Raw genomic sequence first — 27,954 nt, 5'->3', positions numbered from 1 at the left:
TATTTTGTTTTCTTTTATTTACAAGGTTAAAGCAGTGCAGCCAAACAAAAATAAACTATGACAATGAAAAAAGGGGGGAAAGCGATATGAGCTCCATGCAGCTAATACAAGATTGTCCAGCAATATCTGAAAACCAAGCTGACTGTTCATGCTTTAAAGTCACTGTACTGAACCAAATTCAATCCAGGGAAAGTTAATCCGGCTCCTTGTTGACATCTTTACTCCACTTTTCAAGGAATCTTCTTTCTTTCCTCTCGTCACTTGGGACACTTATTACTCCGTCCATGCTTCCAGCTGATGCTTCAGGGCCACATCATAGATTTTTTTCAAGTTGCCTTGTTGTTGTTGCTTTAGGATAAGCTCACATTCTGCCTCTGTAAGGCACTTGTATGCAATTAGAAACGTCACTACTGAAAATAATGTACAATCTCACCCTGGCTGATGTGAATGCATGGACAGCAACAGTGCAGCATTGAAAACGACTAACGCTAACATAATGTCTCTCTGTGAAAGGTTTTCGCTACACAGCTCAAAAACATGTCTGCGCTGCTTGAAAACCTAATAACTCAGTGTGTGTGTAGCCTGAGCCTAAAAGTACTGAGTCACTTCTGTCCAAATGAGCCAGCAATTATATTGTTTGGTTCAGAGTTTCAACAATTGCAGCAGGGCTATTTGGTTTTAATGCAACAACAGAGCTACGGCCATGGCTTTGGGTATATTGTGGCTCTCCTGTTGTTTATCAACTCTGGCAATGGATTGTTTACTTACAGTACATCTGACTAAGATATTGATACAAATAGAAAAGGCGCTCATTTCCCTGAATAGGGTTATACAAAAATGATCACTTATTGAATCTATTTTCAGCATATCAGCAAGCCCAGAAAACAACACATTCAATGTTCCAGCCCATAATTTCTTAGTGTACTGACACTTTAGTGCTGACTATAAGGAAACCCCAGGATTTATATATAAAAATGTTTTTGTCAATTGCCCGTTTCAGTCTTCGGTTCTATTAAGGCAAAAAGCAGAAGTCTTTGTCGTGGGCAGTGGCTTCTTCATCAACAATGTCCAGTGTGTGTGTTGTGTGTGTGTGTGTGTGTGTGTGTCTGACATGTTGTGCACTCATGCATGTCCTTGTATGTCTGGGGGGGTTATTTTATCCTCCTTTAGTCGATCAGTCGATACTGTAAAGTCAGGAGAGCCTCATCAATCCCTCTGCAGACTTCCGACATACTGAGCAGCTCAGCAGGACAGGCACTGACATTGTTGATAGCCATCGTTATTGACTGTAAAATATGGATATACTGGAGATGCACTGTATTAATAGACTATCCAAAGTCGGCCATCAGTGGGCGAGAGAACGGGAGAATAAAGAACCAGTGTGACACACGATCAAGACCCAAAGTACTGCCGCAGTACAACGTGCACACGATTTTATGATCTCAGTCTTTGTGCACCATTTTAGTCAGTTAGTTCCAATGCAGACAGAATGAGCGCCACACAGAGCCACGTGAATTAATTCAGTCAGTCAGTGCTTTATGCGAGTTACGAGGTCCCGTCGCTCCAGTGCGTGGTCCATTCTTTTTTATGGACCAGCCCCGATTTCTCAGTCTGGAACTGTGGCCGGTCCTGACGAGGTATCTTCACGGCGTGGTGCTGAGGCAGTTTGTCTTTGTAGTGGGCCCGTTGGAAAAAGCCACACTGAAGGAAGAGGAGGGAGGAAAGCAGGAGAGAGAGCAGATAGAAGAAGAACAGGAAAGAAAGGAAAGATTAATGGTGCACATAACAATGCCAAATCTGCTTCTAGTGCAAAAACTAAAATCTCTCCACTATCTTAAATCACACACATCAAATCCTGTAATGTGTTTTCCTTTGTCTGACACAAACTGAAAACTAAAAAGCTGTTATCTAGAGATCTTTTGTGTAGTGCGGAAGCTGCTGCCAAGGTGACTGTTCAACCAAACACACAGGCACCAAACACCATCCACATGCTGCACATTTGTAACTAAGCGTCAGTCTCAAATGAACTCAGTCCACATTGGACACTGCCAAAATGCAAGTGTGAAAAGTCATTTGCACATTTCAGATGAACAAGCAGGCGAAAGGCGAGTTCATTCTGGCACCCGAAAGAGAGGCGAATAAGAATGAAAAAGGACTGAAGAATTGGTTGATGCCAAAATGAACAATTGTAAAAAAAGAGCCACAGCACACAACACAGCACACATTTCAAGGCCCTGAATGGGAAATGGCTGGTTAGTGTTCAGGAAGCACAATACAAAAGTGTTTCAGCAAATCCCCTGACCTGCCAACGACATCTTTCCATAATTCCCTTGTCATAAATTGTTGCACCCCTAATGAGTGTGATATTACTGCCATAACTGCTTATCTGAGGGATGTTTTTTCAAAAATGTGTTATTCCATGCTGAACACCACCCAGGACACACCACAGTGAGGTGAGGATGGTTTAGGAAGAGGGTGTAATTGTGGGTGAGAATTGTTACCGCTTGGAGGGAGAGGAGGGGAGAGCAGGCCAGAATAAAAACATATTTTTTTGGGGAGTGGGCGGCCCTATAGTTCTGATGCCTGCTTCTCCGCCTCCGAGGGTTGGACCCCCAAATGGGCACGGTAGTACTCCGTCTCATAGTGTCGACGAGGCTCACTGCGCTTGAAGAACCCACACTGGTGACCACAGGGAAGTGGGGAATGGTGAAATGGAAAAGAGAGAGGGGATGAACGGGAACAGAATCCCGCAGAGAGAGGTGAGAAGACACAAAACAGGAAAGGAGACAGAGAGGACAGGGACAGATAAAAGTGAGCTGGAAGGAATCAACTGATTATATGACAGAGCAGAAAGAAATAACTGCTGGAGAAATGAGCAGTGGAGTGAAAGAGGAGGAAGTACATGAAACCTTTAAGAGATGCCTGCTATACTTTAACAAGCATATCTGTCTGTTTCATGTGTTTCATCTTTATATTCCATATTCAAGATCTGCTGATGACAGACTGTTGACTGCCATTGTACCAAGAAGGTCTGAAGTATAACAGAACAAAAAGACAAACGTGTACAGACAGACATGTCCTGATTTTTACCTTCCACAATATGTAGACGAGCAGAGTGAGCAGTAGGATGCCTGCCAGCACAGCGATGAGGATGATCCACCAGGGGATCCAGTGCTGATCAGCTAGACCGGGCTCGGGATAGATCATCACAAGAACCTGCAGGGATGCAGCAAACAGAGGTCACCATATCTGTAGATCTGGGGCAGATTCAAAGTGGTGCTGGTGTGTTTGGTACCTCTGCAGCAGCGTCCTTGAGGAGGTGCTTGATGCTCGACTTCACAGTGATGTTTGCTCTCACCAGCAGCTCCAGGGCGCTAACAGCAGGGAACTCCTGAGAGGGAGAGAGAGAGTACAGATGACATGAAATATACTATTTTGAGATGACAAACATTTGCTTTAATATAAAATGCTGAAACACATATTAATCTCTTTCTCTCATTATCCCCTTTAAACGAGAGTGTGTGTGTGTGTGTGTGTGTGTGTGTGTGTGTGTGTGTGTGTGCGTGTATGCTTTTGTGTGTGTGTGTGTGTGTGTGTGTGTGTGTGTGTGTGTGTGTGTGTGTGTGTGTGTGTGCGTGCGTGCGTGTGCGCGTGTGTGCGCGTGTGCCTGTGTGTGCTGGGCGTGTGCGTGTGCGTGTGTGTGTGTGTGTGTGAAAAATACATTGTTTTCCAACCACACTGTTTTCACAGGTTTGGCAGTAGAAATATGTTACCTAAGCAGAATACTGTGAGTAAAAGCAAAGAATGGTGTATGTTACACCTCAGCAATTAAAAGTAATATAATTAATATACATCCACAGCTGCTGGTGACTCAGTGGTTCGAGCTGACTACCTTAATATAATAGCTTGGCTCCTTCTTCCATCATTCATTAATCATTTTGCACTACGTGCAATTCTCATTCCTCAACACACACAATGCATAGTAGGAAATATGAGTGCCAGTGACGGCCAAAAACAGCAGGACAGAAGGTGAGCCAAATGTGATGATGTGATGATGAGAGAGTGCTTTACCTCGATGAAGCTGCTGTTCCACAGCCTGGCGTGAATCTTGACGACAGCCTGTCCAGAGAAGCTGTGTAAGGGACATTGGAACAGAACACAGCGTGCCGACCCCAGGAGACAGTCCTGAAAGACAAGTGAGACCTGAGTACTGCAGGGTACTGATATACAGAATATGAGCAAATCAGGGGCACATAATTAATGAGGTGTTTGAAATGAAATGAGGTGTATGAAAGGTTTTCTGTGCATTAGCAGGGATTCACCCAAACATTTCTTACCAGTTTGAGTGACTTCCGTCTCTCTGAAGCTGCTACAGCTGGGGTGGTTCTTCCCACGCTGCCTTTTGTCTGCACTTGTCCTTCCTCCTCTGGGTTAGAGCGGGCCGTTCTCCCAGCCTGATGGAAGTGATGTGTGTAAGACAGAGATGGATCACTCTCTTGCAATGTTAAAGAATAAGCCTAAGTCTTTGGAATTGTGAACCAGGCTGACATTCCAATGCTTACCCTAACATGCTGAGCCTGTGGCAGCTCTGCAGGCAAGAAGCCATGAAGCAGATTTAATCCTGTGCACTGTGTGTTGGGGTGACCCTCAAATGTCAGACTGGAAGGATACAGGAGCCACTTCCCATTGGCCAGTTCATAAGGCCACATGATGTTGAGGAAGGCAGAGCCAAGCGTCTGCAGAGCCTGACCTGGATTAGCCACCTGACAGACAAAATATTAAAAAAATGTGATCATTAAATGTTCTATATGATCGTAGTCTTTGTTCATCACACATTTGGGCTGAAAGAAATGACAAAACACACATATACACACACAATCGTCCCTCACCAAAAATTCAAAATCCACCGGGCTGCCAATGTCATCCAGACTGGTCATGGCGCTCTCTCCCTTCACGACCCCGCTGAAGAACAGCTGGTGAGGCCGTGCGAGCCTACAATAACACAGGATACCATCATTGCACTAGACAGCTGCACACACTCATTCATAAAACTCTCTTTCTCGTAGCTGCTATACGGTAAGAGAGATTTGTGTGCCCATAAAGCCTTAAAGCCAAAAACACTAGACACTGTCCTATAGGTGGAAAACATCCAAAATAATTGAGGCAGATTTTCCTAGCAGCTGTGAATTTAAAAGAACACAATGATGGGAAAATAGTGGAGGCGTAACTCACCCACTGACAGACAGAGGGAGCTCTATCACAACTTTAGCAAAAGCCATGACTGGAGCCAGGTCAGGCTGCTCACTGATACTGAGGAGCGATACAAAGAACAAACACAGGGATCAAAGTGTGATTCCGTCGCTGAGCACAGTGTGTGCGACATTCAAGCGACAGAGGAGATGGTGAGGGCTTACGTGGTCAATGAGAGGTCTGCTGTCAACTCAGTGGTCTCTAAGGTGATGTTAGAGGTGCTCAGGTTGATGGAGAACTTAAGCTAAGAGATGAAGATAGATGTCAAATGCATTCATAAATGTATTGTTCCCTTTTTTGGGCTGAATTTCAACCAAAGAATGTCTATAGTATCTCTTATAATGGAGGATAAGGCAGCTATTATTTAAAATGTGCATTAATTTACTCCTGAAATCCCAAATGTCCTCTCTTACCTTAGTGTCTCGCTTCATAGGGTTTCCGAGGTCACATTCGACCTGGGAGCCATTCTGGTTGGCCTGACATCTCATCTACAGTCAGTCGTGAAATCAAACATACTGTATCAGATTAGTTTGCATTTTCTCACTACAGACGTTGTTCCACACGGCCAACATATTCATTATTTTCTAGATATACTGCACAAACCGAAACTGTTGAATTACGGACGATCAAACCATACCTGTGGTGGGATTCTGGAGCCAGCGTAAGATAATGTGTTTGGCAGTGAGATGAGCAGCTGAGTAGCATGGGCGTCGTCTCCGTCCTCCTCAGGGTACAAAGGGTCAGAGGGCAGGTTGGTGACGGTGATCTCCAACACCACCAGCCGCTGCTCTGACAGGGAGAAGACCTGGACGTCGTTTTCATCTCTGCATAGAAGTACAGGAGAGTGTGAGAACGGAGATGAAAGACACACACCAATTTGATATTTGACCTTTATACTTGTTTAATATGCAACACTGTGCATCCTGCTTCTCAATTACAGTATAATTAGATTTACTGTATGATATAGCTGCATTTTATTCTACAGGACATAAAGGGCAGCAAGAATGTAATATGATTTGAATAAATCTAGGTTAAAGGTCTTTGAGCATCTGGAAAAGCTTTATACAAATAAAATGTATTTTTATTGTTATTAAGCCAGAAAAAAGTTAAAATTAAAAATTAATATTGAGAGAGAACATTGAGATTCATATGTTGCCAGCATGTGTTCCACAACATACACACATGTTGTCTTGTTTTGGTTGAAGGTTGCTAAGCAACTGTGCTCCAGGCAACAACTTACGTCATCAACCCACCACCACACACAGATTGGGTTAAAGAGGAGTACTAACCTTGGCAGAGGGGTGAAGAGGTCAGAGGTCAGGGGTCGTGTTCCAAACTGGTAACTCAGCCTCAGGTTGCTCTGGCAGATCTTGTCACTGCCACATCCTTCACGTAGGAAATTTACCTTCAGAGGGTCAACAAAACAGAGAGACACAGAGACACAGGGATCTAATTTAGAAATGTATTCGTTTTTTATTTGTAGTATGTACATTATGTAGTAATGAAATCATTGAAATCATTTTTCTTAAAATTAATTAATGACCTATTGAATGAGAGACAATTACAGTGAAGATGCCAGTGATGCAGTGAGTGGACTTGTCTAGGAGGGATAATGAATCAGCAGAAGTCTGCAGGACAGGACACTGACTCAACAAGACTGGACTGATTAGGCTTAATTAACATTCTGTACTGTGTCTTCTTTATGGGCGAAGCTATTCAATCCTCTGCCAGTGCCCATATCCCAGAATGTCTTGTTCAAATCTCAGTCTTGTGCATTATCATGTTTTTAGAATCCAAACGAAAAAAGAAGCGTGAAGCCATGATTGGGTTTTATTCAGTAATCTGTATACACCAGTAGCTCATCAAAACCTGCCTCATCCTGGCCATAGAATGTGTGTGGTTGCTTTGTGTTGCTGACCTCAGAGTGCAGTGTGTTGGAGGGGGAGACACTGAGCACTGGCGCCAGCTTCTCCAGCCTCTTGGCAGCAGAGTGTCTGCGTGGTGGCACAGGCTTTATGGTGTGAGTTATTGCCAGTGAGATGGGGCGCAGCTTGTCATGGATGTTTTCCTGTAGGGTGGGAAATTGCAATAAAGATGAAGGTCAACGTTATAGTAAATTGTTCAAATAGTTTGCAGATGTTTAGGATTTAAACTACATAAATGCCTTAAAATAATTCATCTGTGACATGTTCTGAATATTCATTTGAAATATATTCAATTCACCCAAGATATCACATTTTGCATGTTGAATAATTACTTTGCCAAGCACTCTTTCACCAATAGCGATGCTTTATTGCTCTAATTTGGGTTTATATCATAATAATATAACCATCACAAGTTACTGACGTGGAGCTGGAAGACGGCTGTGGTGCACACTGGATGGCGCTGCCTGTGCAGCTCCACTTCCTCTGTCTGGGTATATTCTGGGTCCAGCAAGCTGCGGCCCAGGAAGTTAACACGGTGTGGGAGGCCCAACTTCCTGCGCTCAGTGTCAGCTTCAAAGTGCACCATGAGTGCTAGAAGGGAATAAAGACAGAGGGACTGAAATGTCAGAACACACACAGAGAACATTTACAGAGCCCACCAGGGGCAGCACAAATATTAACCCTCATCCAAGGGAATACACTGGCTAATGTTACCCTGTAGGTTACATTACTGAACTGAAATAGAAATGACGAGACTTACTAATATGTGGTGAGTAGTGTTCCGGGTGAGCTGTGAAGGTGAAGCAGGCCTGGACCTCCATGCTAAAAACAGTGAGACAATGGAGAATTTTTGTTTAGACTAAAGCAAACAAGTAAACAAATGAGAATAATAATCTTAAATCATTATCAGCTTCTTTATTCAATTATTGATAGTAATATTAATTACATACTGTATGTGAAATTTGTCATATAGGTTCTTACCACACTCCATCTCTGCCCTTGCAGTTGTGCTGTGCCAGATCAATGTACTGAGGATCAATACTAATTTCTCTGATTACATGGATGACAGGATGAGACCTTAAATACAAAAAAACACACAGACAAGTGACTCAATGGGCTGAACACACTGTAATATTCCAATATTGCTTTTCACTTGCGTCATTATAGACGGTTGTGTCTTGTGACATCAAAAATGTTTTATGATCCGAATGCATTTCAAGATCTCTTAAAAATACTCACCTGAAAAGAACCACTGAATCGTTCAGTGAGCCCACAGCCACATCTGGGTAATGGTTATGGTCAATATCCAGACCACCAGATATCGAGTATCCAAAACGTTTCACATCAAAGTCACGACCATCCAGCACCTGACAGGATTGAAAAAAAACTCATCCGTCATCATTAGCATGACTGGTCCCATATGGTCTAGCAGTGAGGATCCCTGGTTTTCACCCAGGTGGCCTGGGTTCAACTCCTGGTATGAGAATGGATTTTGCAAATTTCCCCACCTGGGGACTAATAAAGGTTTATCTTATTTATTCATTCATTTATTCATTCATACAGTCATTGTCAGTGTCTGTCATCCTTTTCTTTGTTGTGATTGTTCCATCCTCCTTTTATGAAATGTATAACTCACCTGAGCAGGCTTTGTTTCTATTCCAGCATCTGAGCCTCTGTAGATGAAAACTTTGCCATCTCCATCAAAAGGTGCTCCCACAGCAATATCTGAACAGATACCACATTGATTGAACCCATAAAACAGTATAACAGCAGGGAAACATCCTGTCTCAAGTTTAATTCAATTGGAAAGTATAAAAGCCTTCTCCATATTCTGTTAACATTACTACATTTCTGTTGACCTGAGTGAAGGCCTGAGTCTAACCTCCATATCCATCCTGATCCAAATCTCCTATGCTGCTGACCGTTATCCCAAACATGGAGTCATAGGTCCCATTCAGCCGGATTGGCCGAGCCTGGTCATCCCAGTGACCGAAGGGGTTCAGGTAAACGTACACAGCACCGCCAATCTCAGCTTTGCGGTCAAAGAAATTAGGAGCCCCCACAATCAGGTCTGTCCAGCTATGGGGGGGAGAAGCAACTAGATGAGAGCTCACTTCAAGTAATGGAAACAGACACTCCTCTGTTTCATGAAATCATGCAGGCAAACATCTCATCCAGCATCTCCTCACCCGTCCATGTTCAGGTCTGTGGTGGTCACCGAATACCCAAACGAAGATGCCAGCTCTTCGCCCCAAATTATGTGCTGTGGCACCAGCCTGTACACGTTGTCCTTCCGTAGCAGCAACACCGCCCCCTTGTGGTTGGCTCGTGGTGCACCTGCCACAAAGGTCAGCTCCCCAAGGCTCATTATGCTCATGGCCGAGTCAACAGAGAAACCTAGAGGAGGAGGGCAGGAAGGGCCGAGGAAGAGGCAGGGTCAGAGGTGAGTATTGACCGTGTGTCTCAGAGGCTCATCTCTCCTCAGGGTTGCATGTGCTGCTCATCTTCTTACTAATGAAATGTGCACCTTAAGTGAATATTGATTTTATGTCTAACTTGTGATGGGTGTAAATGTCGTGTGTGCTGTTTGTGCTCGTAGAAGGCGGTTAGATGTGAGCCAGTAGCTCTGTGTGTTCTGCTAAGGGTAATGAGGCTGTTTGTGACGCTAAACGAAGGAGATATACTGCGCTTCGCCTGATGTCTCACAGGATTCATGATGCCACTGCAGTGTATCGGTTGCCTATGGTGAAGGCAGTGTGTAAACATGGTGGATGGACATTAAGCAGATTTATTGCTTAAAGCAATCCCTTGCACATTGTGTGTGTGTGCGTGGGTGGGTATGTGTGTGTGTGAGGGAATGTGAAATGTGCTTGCATATAAATCAAGCAGAGTCAAGGAATGAACAAGTGGACTGGGGGAGGTTGTGTGTGTGTGTGCTTCATGGCGAATATGTTCACATTTTTTTTATCCAGCTGTGAAAAGTAACACATTGTATCAAACATTTTACATGGAGAAATAAAAACAGAGGCAGCTACATGCAAATGCTGCACTTGCGTCACATGCAGAGGTCATGAAAAGGAGGGTAATCTATTGGGAGGTGGGGGGGGGGGGGGGGGGTTGTCCTGTTAGTCCTGAGTAAACATGCAGAGGGACGATTGTTAGTGACAAACGGAGACAAACAGTTGACAAGCTCCAGGGTGGCAGGTGTGGAATGCAACAGTCTGTCTCAGTAAAACAGAAGGACAGAGAGAAGGGGCAAGTTTTTCCCCACACAGCGGCTTTTAACACACAAGCTTGTTACAAGGTCATATCTGTAAAACTAAAAGGGGAATGGAAGCTATTATGAAGCAAAGGGATTTTAAAAGTGGGGGTGCTTGCATTGCCTTTACAATTGTATTACACTCAATTCAGCCTAATACCCTGAAAATTCACCCTAATACCCTGAGAGGAGGATTTTTGCAGTTTTCCTGAAAGATGTTGCAGTCTGAAGATTTCTGTAAGCTACCATATGAAACAGGAAACAAGTGAAATCCTGCAGTTACAGAGGATTAATGATAATTCAGGAAAATAAATCACAAATAGTTATAACACTGTATATGTCATTTAGTGAGCATGCATAGGTGTGGCAGATCATTTGGTTTGGATCAATGAGGCATGTGCGTTATAATGAAGGCTAAAAGGTCATGTGGGAATTAGTGCTGTTAAGGGGACGGCACAGTATGGTGAGTATGAGGTATGTGAATAGAGGGAAACTCCTGTGAAAACACACTAATCACTAGTGATGCATTAAAGACCATAAATTGTCTACTATAATAAAATTGTCTACTATATTAAAAATATAATAAAATACTAACTATAATAGGTTCTTGAAGCAGGTTTATCGCAATTTACACATTACTCACACTGTCTTTTTAAAAAATGGGAAAAGTTCATTGCTGCCGTTCATATTCAATTGAATATCTTGCCATTGAACATTGTGTCTTTTAATTCAGTAAAACAGCATAAAACTATGGTAAATCCACCAATCAATCTATGAGGAAACCACCACCAAGGTACCCTGGACTGCTTCATTTGAACACACACATGCAGACTGACGACAGACTGGCTCGACACACCACAGAGAGACTGTGGACAACACACAACAGACACACACTCTGCTGCTACACAAAGAGACAATCATTCATCAAAATTAAATTAAAATAAAATAAAATAAAATAAAATAAAATAAAATAAAATAAAATAAAATAAAATAAAATAAAATAAAATAAAATATTTGTAATTATGAAATTAAATTATTTGTAATTATTAAATTAAAATTTTGAATGGATGTCTCTTTATAACAGCAAGGTGCTTAGGTCCTACATACATATATTATAAACACACTAAAAAACAATCTATGGTAGAATTAGCACAACGGATTAAGACGAAGACGAAGAGGGTGAGGCTATTCCCACTACAAGCCCAGTCCAGGCCAAACAACGGCACCTCGGGGCTACAAACCTAAGTAGCTATTATGAGCTACATCCTCAAACGGTGTAGGCCGGTTGGAGGGCTCCAGAGTTTTGTACAGCAGTGCATCTTCAACGGGGCTAGCCATGAACAAGAGCCCTATGGCCCAGACAGGAACAGGAAGACAGCGAGAGAGGGAGGAGCGTGGGAGGGGAGTGAAGGGGTGGTGGGATGGTGAGGGAGAAAGGGTGAGAAGGCAGAAAAGGGGAGAGGGAGGTGCAGGTGAGAAGGGCTGTGATTGATTGGCGTTTGGTTTTGTGGCGCCTCAGTAGTTTTTGCTCTAAAACCACTGGGTACCTGCTGGAAAGACGACATTTCAGACTCAGACTGAACCCAAAAGATTGTTCAAAACCATCTGCCTCCCTTTTCTTGACCCAAGAAAGGGAGAGATACAAAATCTGACACTAGACATCCAATCGACATCACATCAGGATTTAATAAACTCTGGCTATTTTTGAGAAGTTTATACTGCGTTAATGTGGGAAAGTATTCAAAACATTACGCTGGAGCCATATTCAGGCCCCTTAAGGAAATCACAGATAGGACTGGCCAGAAATAATCCCCAGAGAATGATGACTACACGTAGTTAAACATTGTGGAAGCTGGAGCTGCAGCTTTGGCAGAAGTTAGATTAGTCATGTTGGGGTGTTTGGGTTTCAGTCTGAGCTCTGGTGTTGCCCTCCTCTGGCCTCCTCTTTCTCTCTGTGCACAAGCAGCAGTGAGCAGGGAGGGACGAATCCTACCCAGGTAACTGTGATAGGGCACAGGGATGAGCTGGGCATTAAGTTGTTTCTGATCTGCGATCTCGTAGGGGCCATCATCATAGTAACCAAGATCGAGCAGATTCTGGTTTAGGAGCTGGACTCTCATCTCGCCTAAAATGGAAAAAGGCGAGGGCACGGCAAAGGAAAACACAAAAACATTTGCACACACACACACGGCAGATGTAAGAACATTACACAGACATACTCACATACATACTCGTACACACTCATATGAATAATCTAAATTAATAAAACATTAATTAAGTGACAAGCGTAAAGACATCCTTAATAGCTAACGTATTACAGTGAAAATTATAAAGGCGGTTCTGCAGGACAACATATTATCAATCCATTGTGTTATTACTGCACCAGATAAATCTCAGTGCTTTCTTTGATTAACTGATCCCCATTGATCTGCATGGAGGCTGGATCCAATCACCTGATTGGCTCATAAATTAATTACATTTTTAATAGCCTTTTACCGGACTGCATTACTGGAATGTTATTGGTATTCTTTTAAATGGACACTTTGGTACATAAAGTAGATTGGCTGTAAGAGCGCAAAGAAAGCTTCAGTTTAATGTTAGAAATGGAATATAACACTGTCCACTATCTGTGCATATATTGTTTGTAAAAAAAAGTAAACAATCACTTTTCGTCAGCTACGCACCAAGGGATTAAAACATCTAGATTAGGATAACATAAGTATTGAACAGCTGTTTAAAGCTCTGACTGTACATGATCAGGACATTTTACCTTTCCAGTTGTATGTTCCTGGAGCCCCAAACAGAATGAAGTCATTGTCTGGGGTAAAACTGACAGACATGCCCTGCTGACAGAAGCCAAACTGCTCATGTCCCTGTGCACGGCCCTCACAAAACTTCCACTCCCCTCCGTCCAGGTCATCTCGCTCCGTCAGGTCCTCGCTCAGGACGTAGCAGCGTCCAATGGGGTCACGTGTCTCTGAGGGTTGATTTACACGTTGCCTGAGCTCATACAAGTGAGCACAGGTCTGGGAGAGATAACACAAGGCCATTATCACATTTACTATATATTTACTCCCCAACAATGTGATTCTCTTAGGAAATTCCTGTTCTCTATGTTATATGTATGTTATATGTATATGTATTGTATCATCAATCAGAATTAACACGGAACAGAATAAAATTACATTATCACTGCAAATGACATGATGTGGTCTTTACTTACCACCACCTTCCCTCCTATCCCCTGGCTCTTCACAGTAACACCCAACCACTGGTTGTCTTTGCTCTCTCGGTCTAAACTCACTGAGAGAAAAAGTGAATGGAATCAGGGGCATAATTGTTTCAGTGCTGTAAAGTAATAAGAATGTGGATTATTGTGTTTAAATTCAGGTAATCTTTCATATTTGTCTAAAGCAAAACAGATTAAGTTAGATACTAAGGCGTAATCATCTATTCAGTCACTTAATCTTGTTCCTCTCATCGAACATAAATGCTTATTCTGATGTGAAAGAATATGACAGGATATAATTGTCAAAGATTATACAGATAAAGGATCATCTCAGTGCAAAGTTAAAAACCAAGTGATTCAAGTGATTTGAATCTGTAGGCTACAAACTCACCTTCTCCATCAATATCCACCCTTTTACAGTCGTACTCCTCTGGTGTGATTGGACACCTGAAAAGGGCTCCTGGCCTTGTGCCCCGCATTGGGCCCTGCCCTGCAGCCTGTGGCGCCCCCACCAGGATCCTAAAGGAACCACAGTGACACAGTTTTGATTTGATGTTGTATGGGAAAGTTCCATTGGTCGTCGAGTTTTCCAGCTTTGTTTGCTATATGAGGACAGTGTGTGATAAATGTAGAACATAAATGTCAAATCAGTGTAACCCCAGCCACAATTATAATACTAATACTAATAAATTCTACTGCTACTCTTGGCCAGGCCATTGTACATCATCTTTATTCACATGACATGACGGTAAAAGCCTTGGCTGACCTGAGCCACCACTCCTGTGCAGTAAACACACCAGCAGCTCAGGCAAAACACTTTTTAAATCCTTCTGAGACCTCCTAAAATAAAACGTCATTCTATCTGGACTTCTAATGGATTCAAAATGGTTCAGTACCACCTAAGTGTGCTAAAGTTTGCTTTCAAACACTATAACCACCATCATACTGTCAATACCAGCTTTCCCATCAAAACTTAACATTACGATCATTTGGCAGACGCTTTTATCCAAAGCGACTTACATTACATTATATTACCACCCTTCGCAGAGGGGGGAGCAATTGAGGGTTCGGTGCCTTGCTCAGGGGCACCTCGGCAGGGACTCGAACCGGCAACCCTCCGATTCAGCTCTACCCACTCAACTACTGCCTCACTTAAGCATCAAGGGCAGGAAAAGTTTTATTCTCAGCTAGGTGGGTGCTGATATTTTGGGGTGGTGTCACTGCCCTCTCCCTTATTAGGTGCGACTGTTACAGCCTAGGTGGCTATTTAAAAACCCAAACGTTGAGCCACATTCCACCCAACGCTGTCAGCCATGGCGAATGCATGGAAGCAAGACATGGAAAAACAGAGGGAGCAGAAAAAGAAAGAGTGGAGATAAAAGAAAACCAGGTCAGAGAAAGAGAACAATGAAAAGGCATCAATCCTGAATTCAGCCTAAAACAATGCAGCGGATCTACCATGCATATTACATATGGTTATTAAAGCGGAGGTGACACGGAAAAATGTGTCACCAAGTGTTGTGTACACTACACGAGTGAAAGGTTCCCACAATATCCCACCACCAACCCCCTCACGTCTGCTCAGTTATATGTAACACACTTAAATTAGAGTTATCTCCATAGCAGGGAGGTATTTTGACTATAAATATGGGGTCGCAAGCTGATAGCACTGACGGGGCATGCAGAGCAAAACAGACAGAAGTGGAAGCTCGAGTGGTTAAGAGATATTGTTGGACACCAAACAGCCATAACATGAGTATTGGAGCTCCCTGTGCTGGGTAATTAGGTATATAGTGTTTGTCTTATTTTTGAGTGCATGCATGGATTATAAAGATTTGTGAGTGTGCTTGTGTTGTGTGTATTGATTTCCTTTCCCCTGACCTTTATCAGCTCCATGCACACTGGACACAGACACAATGCGGCACTGCTCACAGCCGTCTTTGATGCTCCACAGCGAGTGACTGATTTGCTGATTGCTAAGGAAGTGTCTGTCTTTAAGGTTGTCAAAGTGTGCCACTGTGTAGACAATGTGATTTAACGGGAATGAGGAAAAAGTGGAATAATAGCAGCGGGCAGAGACAATTGTGTGCACATACATCAGTCCTCAGTGGTGCTGGATGCATAACAATCTCAATTCCCTTTCTTTACAAGAGGAAGAATAGAGTGGACAAAACATTGCAAATTAAATGGAGCGTTAATTCCAGTGTGAAGAAGTATCTCTATTCAATTGATTAGGAGAGCAAAACTGAAACAATTCCCAATTGCCGGCCCTGCGGAAACACATTCCACCACTCACACTGCCATTCAGACAGCTCAACATCCATATTTTCCAATCTGCTCTTTCCATCCACAGATAAAGGTTCCCATCCGCTCATCTCATCAACTGGTGGCCCACGCTATAAGACGAGCTGCAAGTGTTGACCCAGCGCAAACACATGTCAAACAACGAGTATTCGACTAAGGAGAGGAACTTATCACTAAAAACATGATAAGATCTTAACCCCCTTATAGCTTTCTGGGAGGCCCTTGTTTATGTTGAGGAGTTAAGGCGATACCTCCCCCTCTCTCTCTCTCTCTCTCTCTCTCTCTCTCTCTCTCTCCCGTGTGTGTAGACAGACAGGCAGGTGTTGGGGTGTAAGGGTGGGAGGTCTTTTAAGCTGTTATACCACCACTATATGCAGAAGAGATTGGAGCTTCAGCGGATGGATCCAAATCTTTTCGTCTGCATGCCGAAGACATAATATTAAGTCAGCTGTAAAAACGTAATGATGGAAAACAAAATCACAAGGCCCTCGGTATGTTTTACTCCCCAAGATGAAGCGAGATGGAAATGCCCTTGCACCTTTAGAACTTCATACAGGTTATAATAATTGTATGCATTATACCGATAACATACAGCCACATAGATTCATAGTAGTCGCATCTCTCTGTAAAATCAGAAATTTGACACTGATAAGATGTCGCCGATAAATAACGATGTAATTTCTTTGTGCTATATCCAGTTGGTTGCCCACTTCATTCACACTGATCTTCATTTCCAAGATCATATTTCAGCATTGCAGTGACAGTAGACCCGGTGTGTGTGTGTGTGTGTGTGTGTGTGTGTGTGTGTGTGTGTGTGTGTGTGTGTGTGTATGTGTGTGTGTGTGTGTGTGTGTGTGTGTGTGTGTGTGTGTGTGTGGTTATGTTGTTGTCACTGTCACTGCACCCCAAGCCTGGAGGCCATATCTGGGAGTTAAGTGTCAAGGTGACAGAGTGTGTAGGTATACCCACATAAATGCTGTGTACTGTGTGTGTGTGTGTGTCAGTGTGATTTACAATAGCTGATAGCAAGATGATTCACTGCACCTGGGCCCCGCCTGCATCAGGGGGTCCCGCCATAATAAACATAGATATTACACATCACAAAGAATTTTCCAAACTGGTGATGGAGAAGAAGAGCCAACCAATCACAGGGCACATGCGGCTATGAATCACTGGTAAACAATTAAAAGCAACCAGAGGAGAAGATAATGGAAAAGATAATGGAAAACACACCAACATATTAAAGCCTGTTTGGAAGGAATACACAATCTGGTACAAAGCAATGATAGATATGGAAAATGTAGCTCTCATAGTCTGTGAAAAACTCATGCTCCTGTGCTTATATGACAGTAATTCATAACGTCCTGCTGCAGTGTCATCATATTATCCCTGTATCCTGCTAACATAACACACACACACACGCTGTTACCAACACACTCATACCCATGCATTAATTGAGGAGGGCATCTGCAGTGACCCTGACACTCACTCTCTCCACAGTCCTGTCATCCCTTCCCCCATCCAAACCTAACACACACACACACACACACACACACACACACACACACACACACACACACAATCCAGTCCTCCTTCACTCCTCCCCCACTCACGGGAGTCACACCCCTGGTTACAGCCTCCCACACGCCCAGAGAGAAAGACTGGACAACAATGTGGCTCCGTTAAAGAAATTCATCACGTGTGTAAGCATGATTGGTACAAGAATTCCTTTATTTTCATACATCAGAGAGACAGAGGAAGAGCAGCATTTAAGCCTGCATCCACCTCAGCTCATTGAGTTAGTAACTTCCTTCACATTTGTTCACTTTCAGCCTTCTGCTTCAGAAGCTGTTCAGACCTCCAAATCATATCTAAGATGACTTCATTGTATCTGACTTACAGCCTGTAGTAAGAAAAACATTGGTTTTTCACCCTTCTTTGTTACACACATAAATCCCAATTTTTGACATTTTTATGATTTCAGCTGGCAAATCCCAATCCAAACGAGCAGACAACAAAAACATGCAGAAATCTGAGCACTTTTACTGATACTATTGCAATTGATCGTCGTTTGTAAAATGGTAAATCAAGTGCACCCAAACCATCGCCTACAGTTTGTTTTATGACCGTTTTATCTAGTAGCCCTCCCTCCTAATCTGTTGGTTCACACCCTTAACATCTGTCCATCAGAGAGCAATGTGTCATAGACTGTGGCTCTGCAGGATCAGCATGGGGGCCAGGGGACTTTAGGCCTTCTGTTGTTACCCTGAAGCAAGACTATGACCTCTGACCTGGACACAAACACACAGACACACAGACACACAGACACACAGACACACACACACACACACACACAGGGACATGCAAAGGCAAACATGTGCAGGCATGCAGACTTTAATAGGGGCATGGGTATACATGAACAAACACATACATGTATATAGAAGCACACATGTACGCACTCGCAACAGAGAACAGAAGGCTGGGCAACAACTGTGTAAACTTTGGATCAACATACTGACTGGCCCAAGCTCCATGTCGTCTGTGACTATGAGTCAATAAAACAGAGCTAAGCGGCCTCCGGTTACCCGTTCCAGAAAATGTCGCTTTCACACCTGACCCTTTCTTTCCAGTTTTGCTGATGAGAGAAGGACAGCTGAGAATGAGATGAGCGAGCTGTGAATCATCAAGTTCTTTAACGTCTTAACTGGGATGCCCGCTTGGCTCTCCCACTCTCTAGAGAGGACAGGACAGGGCTGGACATCTCACAATAACCACAATGGGAGAGACAGAAACAGCTGGCATTCCTTTTAAAAACCCTTTGGGACACAGTGGGTCACTGGCCGCGGACATGACTCAACTTCCTGCTCAAATGATTTGTTCAAGGACATCACAGCATTGGTTCACTATGAGTTAAGAAACAAGAAAATATTTAGACTCTTCAATGTTAACGTACACTGCAGAGGGGAGGGGATACACAAACACACACACACACACACAAACACACCACACTTCCATCTGTGAAACTGTAATAAAGGACAATGGTAACCTCATCCCGGCCTCACATGCATCTTTAACAACCCTGACGCTCACCACCTGCCCCGCTACTGATCAATAAGTGAATGGACGTTTCCAGGCAAAGATTGGGTAATGATTGGCCCTCGGGTCCAACGTGAAAAGAGAACACATCCCCGCTACTTCATCATCAGCCCCCTGATCCTTTTCATCTCTCCCTCCAACCTTCTCCACTCATTCGTCTATTGATCTAAGGAGATATCTATTTTTGCTCTCAATGACCACTTCTATTTCGAGCGCTCTCACTTTTCTTTTGTCGTCGTGGCCTTGTTCGTTGCATTAGAGGTTGATGTTTGCAAACCTGCGTGTCGCCAGTTCAGGTATTCCCATATCTTCACATCTACAACCCGTGTGTCTTTGGATGGAGTGAAGCCCGAGAGCTAGGGTGTGTGAGTGTGTGTGTGTGTGTGTGTGTGGAGAGAGACTGATACAGAGAACAAAAGACTGGAGAGTAAGAGAAAGGCTGACAGACAAAGAAGGAGTAATTTCCAACCTAATTGCGGAATAAAGATTGACTGCTTCTCCACCATTTGATGATAGTGTGTGTGTGTGTGTGTGTGTGCATGTGTGTATGTGTGTGTGTGGCTCAGTGCTTTTCCCAAGGGACATTCTTTGATGTTGGATGAAAACTAGTCATGATACTGTGATTCTTCTCCATTTAACATTAATTCATATGACCTCAACTGACGTGACAGGCTGAGATATTAGAATGACAGCATCATAAATTATCTCAGCAAATTCAGGTTGTGTTAAACAGAACATGAACAAAAACAGGGAACAAAAGACACCAAGGAGACATATTACCAAGTTAAAACATCAACATCATCATCACACTTCACGCAAACATTCACCAATTCAATTAAACCTGACTCAAGATACCTCAAACAATGACACATGATAGGATCTAGTCATGTCAAAACTGTGGAGGAAATTGAACCGTTTTATAGCAGCCAGTGAGTGACAGTGAGTGACACTGGAAAGGGCCTCTCGTTTGAAGGTAAACGTCCTATGATGAGTTTCCTCATAAGGCTAATGTGTAAAATCTATCACCACATCTTCTAATAAATACAAACAAAACTTCTCCTCATCCGCTGCAATTTCCTGTTCCTATCTGCTATTCACGGCATCTGCCCAATCTCAGTTTAGTATCAGCTTCCAGAAGAGCTGCCAACAACTGATGGATTAAACTGCGTTTTTATCAGAATGCACCCAACCGCCTCCACACACGTGTGCACACACACACACACACACACACACACACACACACACACACACACACACACACACACACACACACACACACAGGCATTATAATCAAAGCAGAGCCCTGCCATGGTTTATTCATCTCTGCAGCTTCCACCCCTGTCAGACCCTCTACCCCTCCCCCACATGCAGATCAAACCATATTCATAGTCAAGTGCAGTTTTCCAACTCCATCTACGGCTTAAACACATAACTACAAGGGCAAACCTCTGCTGGTTTCTTATCTGGTGACAAACCAACGTCCTGACCGAGCAAAACAATAACTTAACAAACGTGATAACATACAGTACATAAGTGCACAGTGACCCTACAAATAAAATCTGCTAACTCCTTCAGTTGGAGATGCATAATCAGCTCCTGGTCCCCTTTCACTGCCAAACTAGGCATTATTCCTGCAGCTTCATCAGATCTAAGTTGTATGTTCCCTTCTGACTCTGCAGATTGTGTCTCTGTCTGGGGAGCACGTGGTCTAGAGTAATATTCCTGAAAGCTCTCTGCCAGGCAGCGCCGCTTCCCACCGAGCTTTTGTGCAGCGACTGTGGGAGAATGTTAAATAGACAGAGAGTAGTGGGAGTAAGTAAAGAGCATTAATGTGTGTGTGTGTGTGTGTGTGCGTGCGCGTGCGCGTGTGTGTGCTTTATACCGTAAAGCACATGCCATCGACCCTTTGCTGTTCCAATCGCTCGTATATAAATAAGCACAGCAACAGGGTGAGCTCCTACATTTATGAGGCTTTCGCATGAATGGCCTGTGGGGGGTATAGCAGCAAGAGTTACTGTGAAGCGAACTGAAGGGACAGGGAGAAAACCAAGAATTGAATTAGAGCAACAAAAGGGGAAGGTTCATTCTCAACCCTTAAGACTCGGTTCAAAAAGCTGCTTTTATGTGACTATTTTAATGCAAATTCGTTGCCAGAAATTCTTTTTAGTGTCCTGAATGCGTGAACATATTATGCTGCCCTACATTCACTCTCATTGAAGTTTGTGACACAAAAGCAGTTGGACTGTACAATGTGGAGTTCACTACTCATGACTCATAATGTGCTGTTTTAGATTTTACTTAATTGCAAAATGAAATCCATGATTTTATTGCATCCTCATGAACACACATCTTTTAGATTCTTTGGAGCCGTTTGGATGTCATACATAATGGCCTTTCACACTTTCATTTAAACAGATTTGTTTGGCTCCAGGAAGCTTTGTTTTGGAATCTCAGTCAGACAGTGAAACCTTACTCCGGACTAGATGTCTGGGATTATATACCGTCTGCACTGGCAGTGAGATTGAGCATTGCTCCTCTGAAAAGAACCAAAGTAGATCCACTGTAAACACGAAACTGAGACCGGAACCTGAGACTTTCCACTTTCTCTGGCAGTGACAGTAAATGCAACATAGCATCACAGTTAAACACTCATAGTCAGTCATAATCTGTGGCAACTGGCCGGATTTAGAAATAAAATGAAATTGTATATAAAAAAGGAAAATTTTAAATGATTCCTTCTTTTACCATGAATCTCTCCTTCACAAGCAATGTGCAACCACTGGAGTACAATAGAGATGCAGGAGACGTGTTTGAACGCCAGATAGAACAAAAGATGATTCGATACGTTTATCAAAGCAGCCAATCAAAGAAGCCCCATCCCCCCTCAGAAGGTAATAAAAACAACGTATTAAATCATGAAGTAGAGAGCATTATAAAACAATGACATGTAGCTCTAAAGCTGGATGCACTGGAATGTTGGGCTCACTGTGATCTGCGTCGATGAGATAGACATTTATAAATGCTGAGAGCTTTATGCTATTTCATGCTGACATACGTCTGTCCTGAGTGAGACATGTCAGCTGACAGTGTGTGGAATGGTTTTGCCCTGAATGGCGCTTACAGCTGTGCAGAGCATTTAGAAAGTAAAGGGTATGTATAGATGTGGTATATTTACTACCTCCAGTATTTATGTTTATGACCATTAGCACCACACTTGCCACTATAACCTGTTCTCATTCCTCATTCAGACTGTATAACAAAGAAAAGACATACAGTAGCTTGAGGTAGAGTGTAAGTAGAGGGATTACACACACCAGGGGCTTCCTTTCTTTACCACACATAAACTATTAGCAGAGGAGCTTCTCATAGCTGTATAAATAGCAGAGGCCCACATAACTCAGACACAAATACCCTCCTATCTCATCCTCTGGCTTTGACAGCGGCAGCAGGAGTTGCCCGGTTCAGCTTAGGGCTTCTGCTTTGGGACAATAACAACCCAGAATTGTAATTTAAAGATTTGGATGTACACAAGTCTGGGATGTCAGATCTATAGGTTCTGGGCCCCCTTCATGTGTGGCATACTTTTACTTCCTCCTGACACTTCTGACACTTCTCCGACAAGGATCCACTTACATGGGTCACGTGGGTTGAAGGGGACGGCAGTAGGCAGACTTACTCCTTGACCTTCGCTGCCATACTGGAAAAGTGCTATACAATTAGGGGCGGCCATGATAAGCCCACACTGAGGAGATAAAACTGAAAGAAAAGGACTTGTGTGAGGCTAGATTTCAGTGCCCTAACAGTCGCTTTGATCTCCTCTAAAACCAGAGAAGATGAGCAGGTTCCAGTATGACTAAGCGGATATCTATTAGCATTGTAACATTGTAGTGAGTCAGTTATGAGTAAGCACAGGGAAGAGTATCAAAGCAGCAATATCATTTTCTCCAGTGAATTGGGTGGCATTCGAAACAATGAGCTCAACCCGGGATGTCCACAGGCTAGAGTAACCCAAACCTCACCAACACAAAGACAACATCAGTCAATAGCATCTCATCTCTATAACTTTCAGGCATATCATTTGGAGGTGCTGCGTTAGTAGAGCCATCATGAGCAGGGAAGGACACTTTCCAATCTGAACTGCGATAATACAGAGCATTCCATCATCGAGCTTAATGGAAATGTATTATTCAGACAGCAAACACTTAGTGAAACTGCAATAAACCTCTACAGCACCTCCAAATGTTGCAAACTCATCATCACTCTATGATGCTGATGGAATCATCATGAAGTCACTTACACAATACAGCAATGTGTGATGTCACTGCATCCTGGCAAGAGCCTTATTCATGCCACTCTGTTCCAGTAGATACATCACATCAGCAAATCAGGTTAGACCATTACATTGATTGTCTACTGGTCAAACTCCACTCTGTATACTGGATGTATGACTGTACAGTAACAGCACAACTTGCATTTCCGCTCAGCTGATTCTAACACTTATCACTCCAAATATTGAGTGCGAGTGTGCTCACCTTAAATACAGACGTTGATCCCTTGTGAATTATTAGGTCGACCCTAACATTGAGCCAGGAATGTGACTGGAATACGATGGCATGAGGGATGACATTCCCAGCTGATGCTCTGTCTGTCTCACTGAATGCTGATGTCATTCCCCCTTGTCTTACCAGGCGACAGGGTGACTCCAGCCTGAGTAAACTGAGGAGCCAAAAAGTTAAATATGGAGCTCCTTAATAGGGGCCAGTAGTAAACTGCTTCACTAATTCAAAAAGTGTTTTTCTTGACGAGGTGGTCATTTATTAAACAATGCAACATATTTATGTCAGTGTGTCGACATTTCATTTCACTCTTGTTGCTGATTTGCTGTGCTGACTGAATTTGGAACAATTAATAGATGGAAATAAGTTGTGGGGTTAAATGTCACATTACAAAATTAGTTCTCTCTGGCACTTCGTCACAGGAAACATCTACGTCTGCATTCTCATCATTCATTATTCATTTAGAAGCATCAGAGGGGGTTAATTAAGGTGAACTGTTGTTGAGAGTCATGCACAGACATTTCCAAAGATTTACAAGCAGATGTGTTGTTATTAATTATTCATGTTTTCTGGAGGATGGGCAAAGGGCTTATGAGTGTTCCAGGCACGGAAAGATACACCAGAGCAGCTGTTGGCAAACACGTTCTGTCAGCAGCTCAGAGAAACAAATACAGTCACATACACAAACACCTAAACACACATGTGCAACTAATTCCTGCAAACAACCTGGCAGATACACACACACACAGGCCTGCAGGACGATCCACACACCAGGTGAAGGCATCGAACATGAGCCGATCCAGGAAACATCAGTGTAAAACCATATTATCCTTCTTCAGCTATCACTGGCTGCCTGCTGATTCAGCAAGTCTACTCACATCCACTTTCTGTAAATCATGGCCTATCAACGCAGCTCAGGTTGCTCTCATACATGCCTCACATAAACATAATGAAGAGACTGCACCCACTTCACTGCTCTAGATTAATGCACAGTGTTATGAGATCAATGAGACTCAGGGAGGTAATGATGATGTGATAAAGTTGCAAATACAGTAAGATATTAAGGATCCAGGACACATTCAATGTTGCATTCATCCACTCACCAGCTTTGGGGCTCTGGGGTGAGCTGTTGGTGAAGTGCAAGAGAAAACCCAAAAAAGGTGCCGTGGTCTCCCAGCTTGTGCAGTGTGTGAGTAGTATCCAGGTTAAACCCACAGGCTTGGCTCAGGAGTGTCAACAGAGCCCATATGAGGATACTCCAGGGATGTGAGCTGGGAGAGAGGGACATAGTGCACCCAGCTCCCGTAGAGGCGGCCATAGCAAAGTGCAGGTCCTTCACCAGAGCAAGTTCAGCTCAAAAAGAGTAGAAGGTTGATTCCTTTTTCTGGGCCCCTGAGGCTTTGACAGAAGAGAAAAGGGCAAATGCCCCCGTGTGAGTCTCCTCTCTTGTCCTCTCAGCTCTGGCTGCTCTGGATGCCTCCCTTGTGTCCAACACTCTTGCTCTCTCCACTCCCTCCACTGTGCTGGCCCTCTGCTCCGTTTGGTGCTGTCAGTCTGTGAAGGAGGCTGTGAAAATGTGGCCGGCGTTGGCTACTACAGCAGTATGTGTGTGTGTGTGTGTGTGAGAGAGAAAGAGAGAGAGAGAGAGAGAGAGCAAGTGTGTTTCTCTCAATGCATGTGTGCCTCCTCCTCCTCTGCGCTCCCCCCTGCCCGCTCTGTGTGACTGAGGGAGACAGAGGACAAGTGCCTTGAATAGCCCGCTCACTCCTCCCCCTCCTCTCTCTTTCAGTCTCTCCACCCCTCCGCCTCCTTCTCTCAGCTGACATCAACACTCAGGGGACTGCTGCCAAAATACCAGGCAAGGTTGTCAAGATACTTGGAAGCCGGTGAATAGAGAGAGGGCGAAAAGACACCACACTGTTTTATCTGTTGGGTTCACATGGACCCACTCTGCATCTTCCTGTGTCCACTCCACCCGTCTGGTGCTTGTGTGTGTAGGGCTGTGAGGGACTTAAAGAGAGAGACGGAAGCTTGGAAGTGAAAAAGGCTGATAAATGGTGCAGACGGAGCGAGGATTGTGGAAAAATCAAAGGGCCCTTTGCTCTGAGATTCCCTGCTTGATGTGAAATTTGCCTTCCACCAGCAGTGATGTGGAATGAATATGGGAGACAAAAGGAGCCGAAATGTGCACAGTGACCCGGGAAACTTTATTGCAGACCTTTTGCTCCTTTGAAAAGGGAGAGTGGTGGAAATGTATGTGGTGGGACAGAGCAACGTCTGACAACTGTGACATGATTAGGAAAATTACATTATTCCAACAAAGCATGTCAGACAAAAGAGAGCAGAACAACACAGATCAGTATCATTTATATACTTCTGTGCGTTTTCCAGTTAAGTGAGTTTCTCAAAACAAACAAAAGACAGTTTCATTTGCCAACAGTGCGCCTCTTCACACCAGCCAAGCCCTCTTACTGCATTTTCTCCATGATGGGCAGCAATCACACCCACAGTTGTTCCATTCTGACCAGCTCGTTTCTGTTTCTCTCGCGTGTCAGTCTGTGTGCAGCTGTCAGTGTGTCACCTCAACTGTTATGCACAATAAACCCCACACATGGCAGTTGCGCAGAAAAGACAGAAGGAGATTAAAGACTAGCAGAGAACTTCATTCTTGTGATTTTGGAAGCTGATTTCCCTATAAAGGTGTATTAATGTCAAATTATATACCTGGAAAACCCTTCCTTTAGGCAAGAAAAATGCCTAAAGTGCCTTTACAAGACTCCAAATGACTCAAATGGATACCAGATTAGTGTGTCTGTGCAGTATGATCACAGTGTCTACGCACCACATTCCTGGAAGGAGACTTAGAGTAAGTCTTCATCAATGTGCTGGCATCAAGCACCTGTTTCCTGCCTGATACACTTTCTGCCCCCTGGTGTCCTAATGTGGAACAAGAAGAGGAAAAATATGTCACTTCAGCTGTAATCTCAGGATTTTGTTGTGAACATGTATCAGTTTGATGCACAAGATTCAGGATCCTTAGAATTGAAATCAATATTATTATTATTTTTAGTGGAAGTAGTAGAAGTAGCATCAGTAGTAGTAGAAGTCAGCAGAATGAGAAGAGCCCATGCATGTCCCAGGTCTAAATTTTGATCTAAGGGCTGGTTTCAAACAGATACTCACACACTGACACAGCATCCTTTGTCCATGTTCAGTGTGTCGTGTTGCTCTGACTTGAACTGTAAACACCAAAAGGATTCCACAGAGTGAAAGAAAAGAGGGGCGGGGGGTGATGGTGTGGGACTTTGAGGGAAAAAGCGAAAAACCTCTTAATGGCAGCTTGGGCAGGCAGCCAGAGAAGAATGCCCTCAGACAGAACAAAGCCCAGTCAGAGGGATGGGATGGAAGGAAGAAGCAGAAGAAGAGGAGGAAAGGGATGAAGATGAAGAGAGCAGTGACGGCCAGCTGTAAAGATTATCTGCCATATTGTCCATGACACTGGCATTCCAACGTAAGTGCTCATTAGCAGTCGAAGCCACGCGTCAAGGAGAGAGCTTATTTTAGATGGCAGGCCGGGCAGCAGCACAATCAGGCAGAGTCACTTTTCACGCTCTTGTTTTAGCCCCCTCTGATGAACGAGAGTGCTGGAGTCAGCACTATTACTGTATTGATTAATGGATAGTGCAGAAAGCTATAAGAGGAAGTGATGTAGGTTATTATGGGATGAAACGCCATCACGCCCTGCATACGATCAGGAATGAAGAGTGTGTGCATGTGTGTGCAGAAGTGTCTCATTTTCAGGATTTCAGCTGTATATCATATAAATTCATGTTTATTTTCCATCTTTCTCTTTAGATCGCTGTCAGTTTTTGTTTACTTGTCTGACAAAAGAAGCTCGGCCATCAGAACCACAGCTGGCTGGGCTGCAGTGATCCAGCCAGGTGTGAAGCAGCAGTATGTTGGTTAGTAGACCAACGGAGCAGCACGCTTTCTTCCCACTTAACCAGGCACATGACAATCGGTTCCATGCCACCACCAAGGCCCGGACAGATGAATGAACCAATGTCAGCCAAAACGTAACTTCCTTGGTAATGGTGACTTGTTGCAGTTGCTGGTACACCACATGGTTCTTCTGCTTGTGTTTAGAATTGGAGATCTTGGAGATGTTTGCTTTAGAGGATTTGGCGACGCCTTGTGGATGATAGTGAGCATAGCATATAAACATCGAACAAAAAGTTCGGAAATTTGTGTTTGGTAGATTATTTCTCTGTTGTTACAATGCTTCTTGGCAGTACATTTTATAGCGTTGGAAAGCCTGTTTAGTTCCCTTTTAAA

At 43.6% G+C, this 27,954-nt stretch overlaps 1 protein-coding gene across 1 annotated transcript; it reads right to left on the bottom strand.

Annotated features, from left to right (window-relative positions):
- Window positions 1-25,281, bottom strand: itga7 (integrin, alpha 7). The gene is made up of 26 exons (XM_076140850.1): window positions 24,723-25,281; window positions 14,055-14,182; window positions 13,658-13,737; window positions 13,205-13,460; window positions 12,428-12,559; window positions 11,676-11,783; window positions 9,365-9,572; window positions 9,058-9,254; window positions 8,812-8,900; window positions 8,415-8,542; window positions 8,157-8,252; window positions 7,936-7,997; window positions 7,597-7,766; window positions 7,169-7,318; window positions 6,540-6,655; window positions 5,888-6,074; window positions 5,664-5,738; window positions 5,415-5,494; window positions 5,233-5,310; window positions 4,890-4,992; window positions 4,563-4,763; window positions 4,338-4,454; window positions 4,072-4,185; window positions 3,296-3,391; window positions 3,091-3,216; window positions 1-1,701 (listed from the first exon to the last, which is right to left on the bottom strand). The coding sequence occupies exons 1-26, from the start codon at window positions 24,935-24,937 to the stop codon at window positions 1,546-1,548; spliced, it is 3,468 nt and encodes a 1,155-aa protein (XP_075996965.1). The 5' UTR covers window positions 24,938-25,281; the 3' UTR covers window positions 1-1,545.
- Between the last annotated feature and the right edge of the window lie 2,673 nt (window positions 25,282-27,954).

This window comes from Genypterus blacodes, unplaced genomic scaffold (assembly GCF_046128005.1).
Source record: "Genypterus blacodes isolate CSIRO-AG114 ecotype Tasmania unplaced genomic scaffold, CSIRO-AGI_Gbla_v1 ptg000017l_1, whole genome shotgun sequence".
NCBI lineage: Eukaryota > Metazoa > Chordata > Actinopteri > Ophidiiformes > Ophidiidae > Genypterus > Genypterus blacodes.
This window is presented reverse-complemented; position numbering and strand designations above follow the sequence as displayed.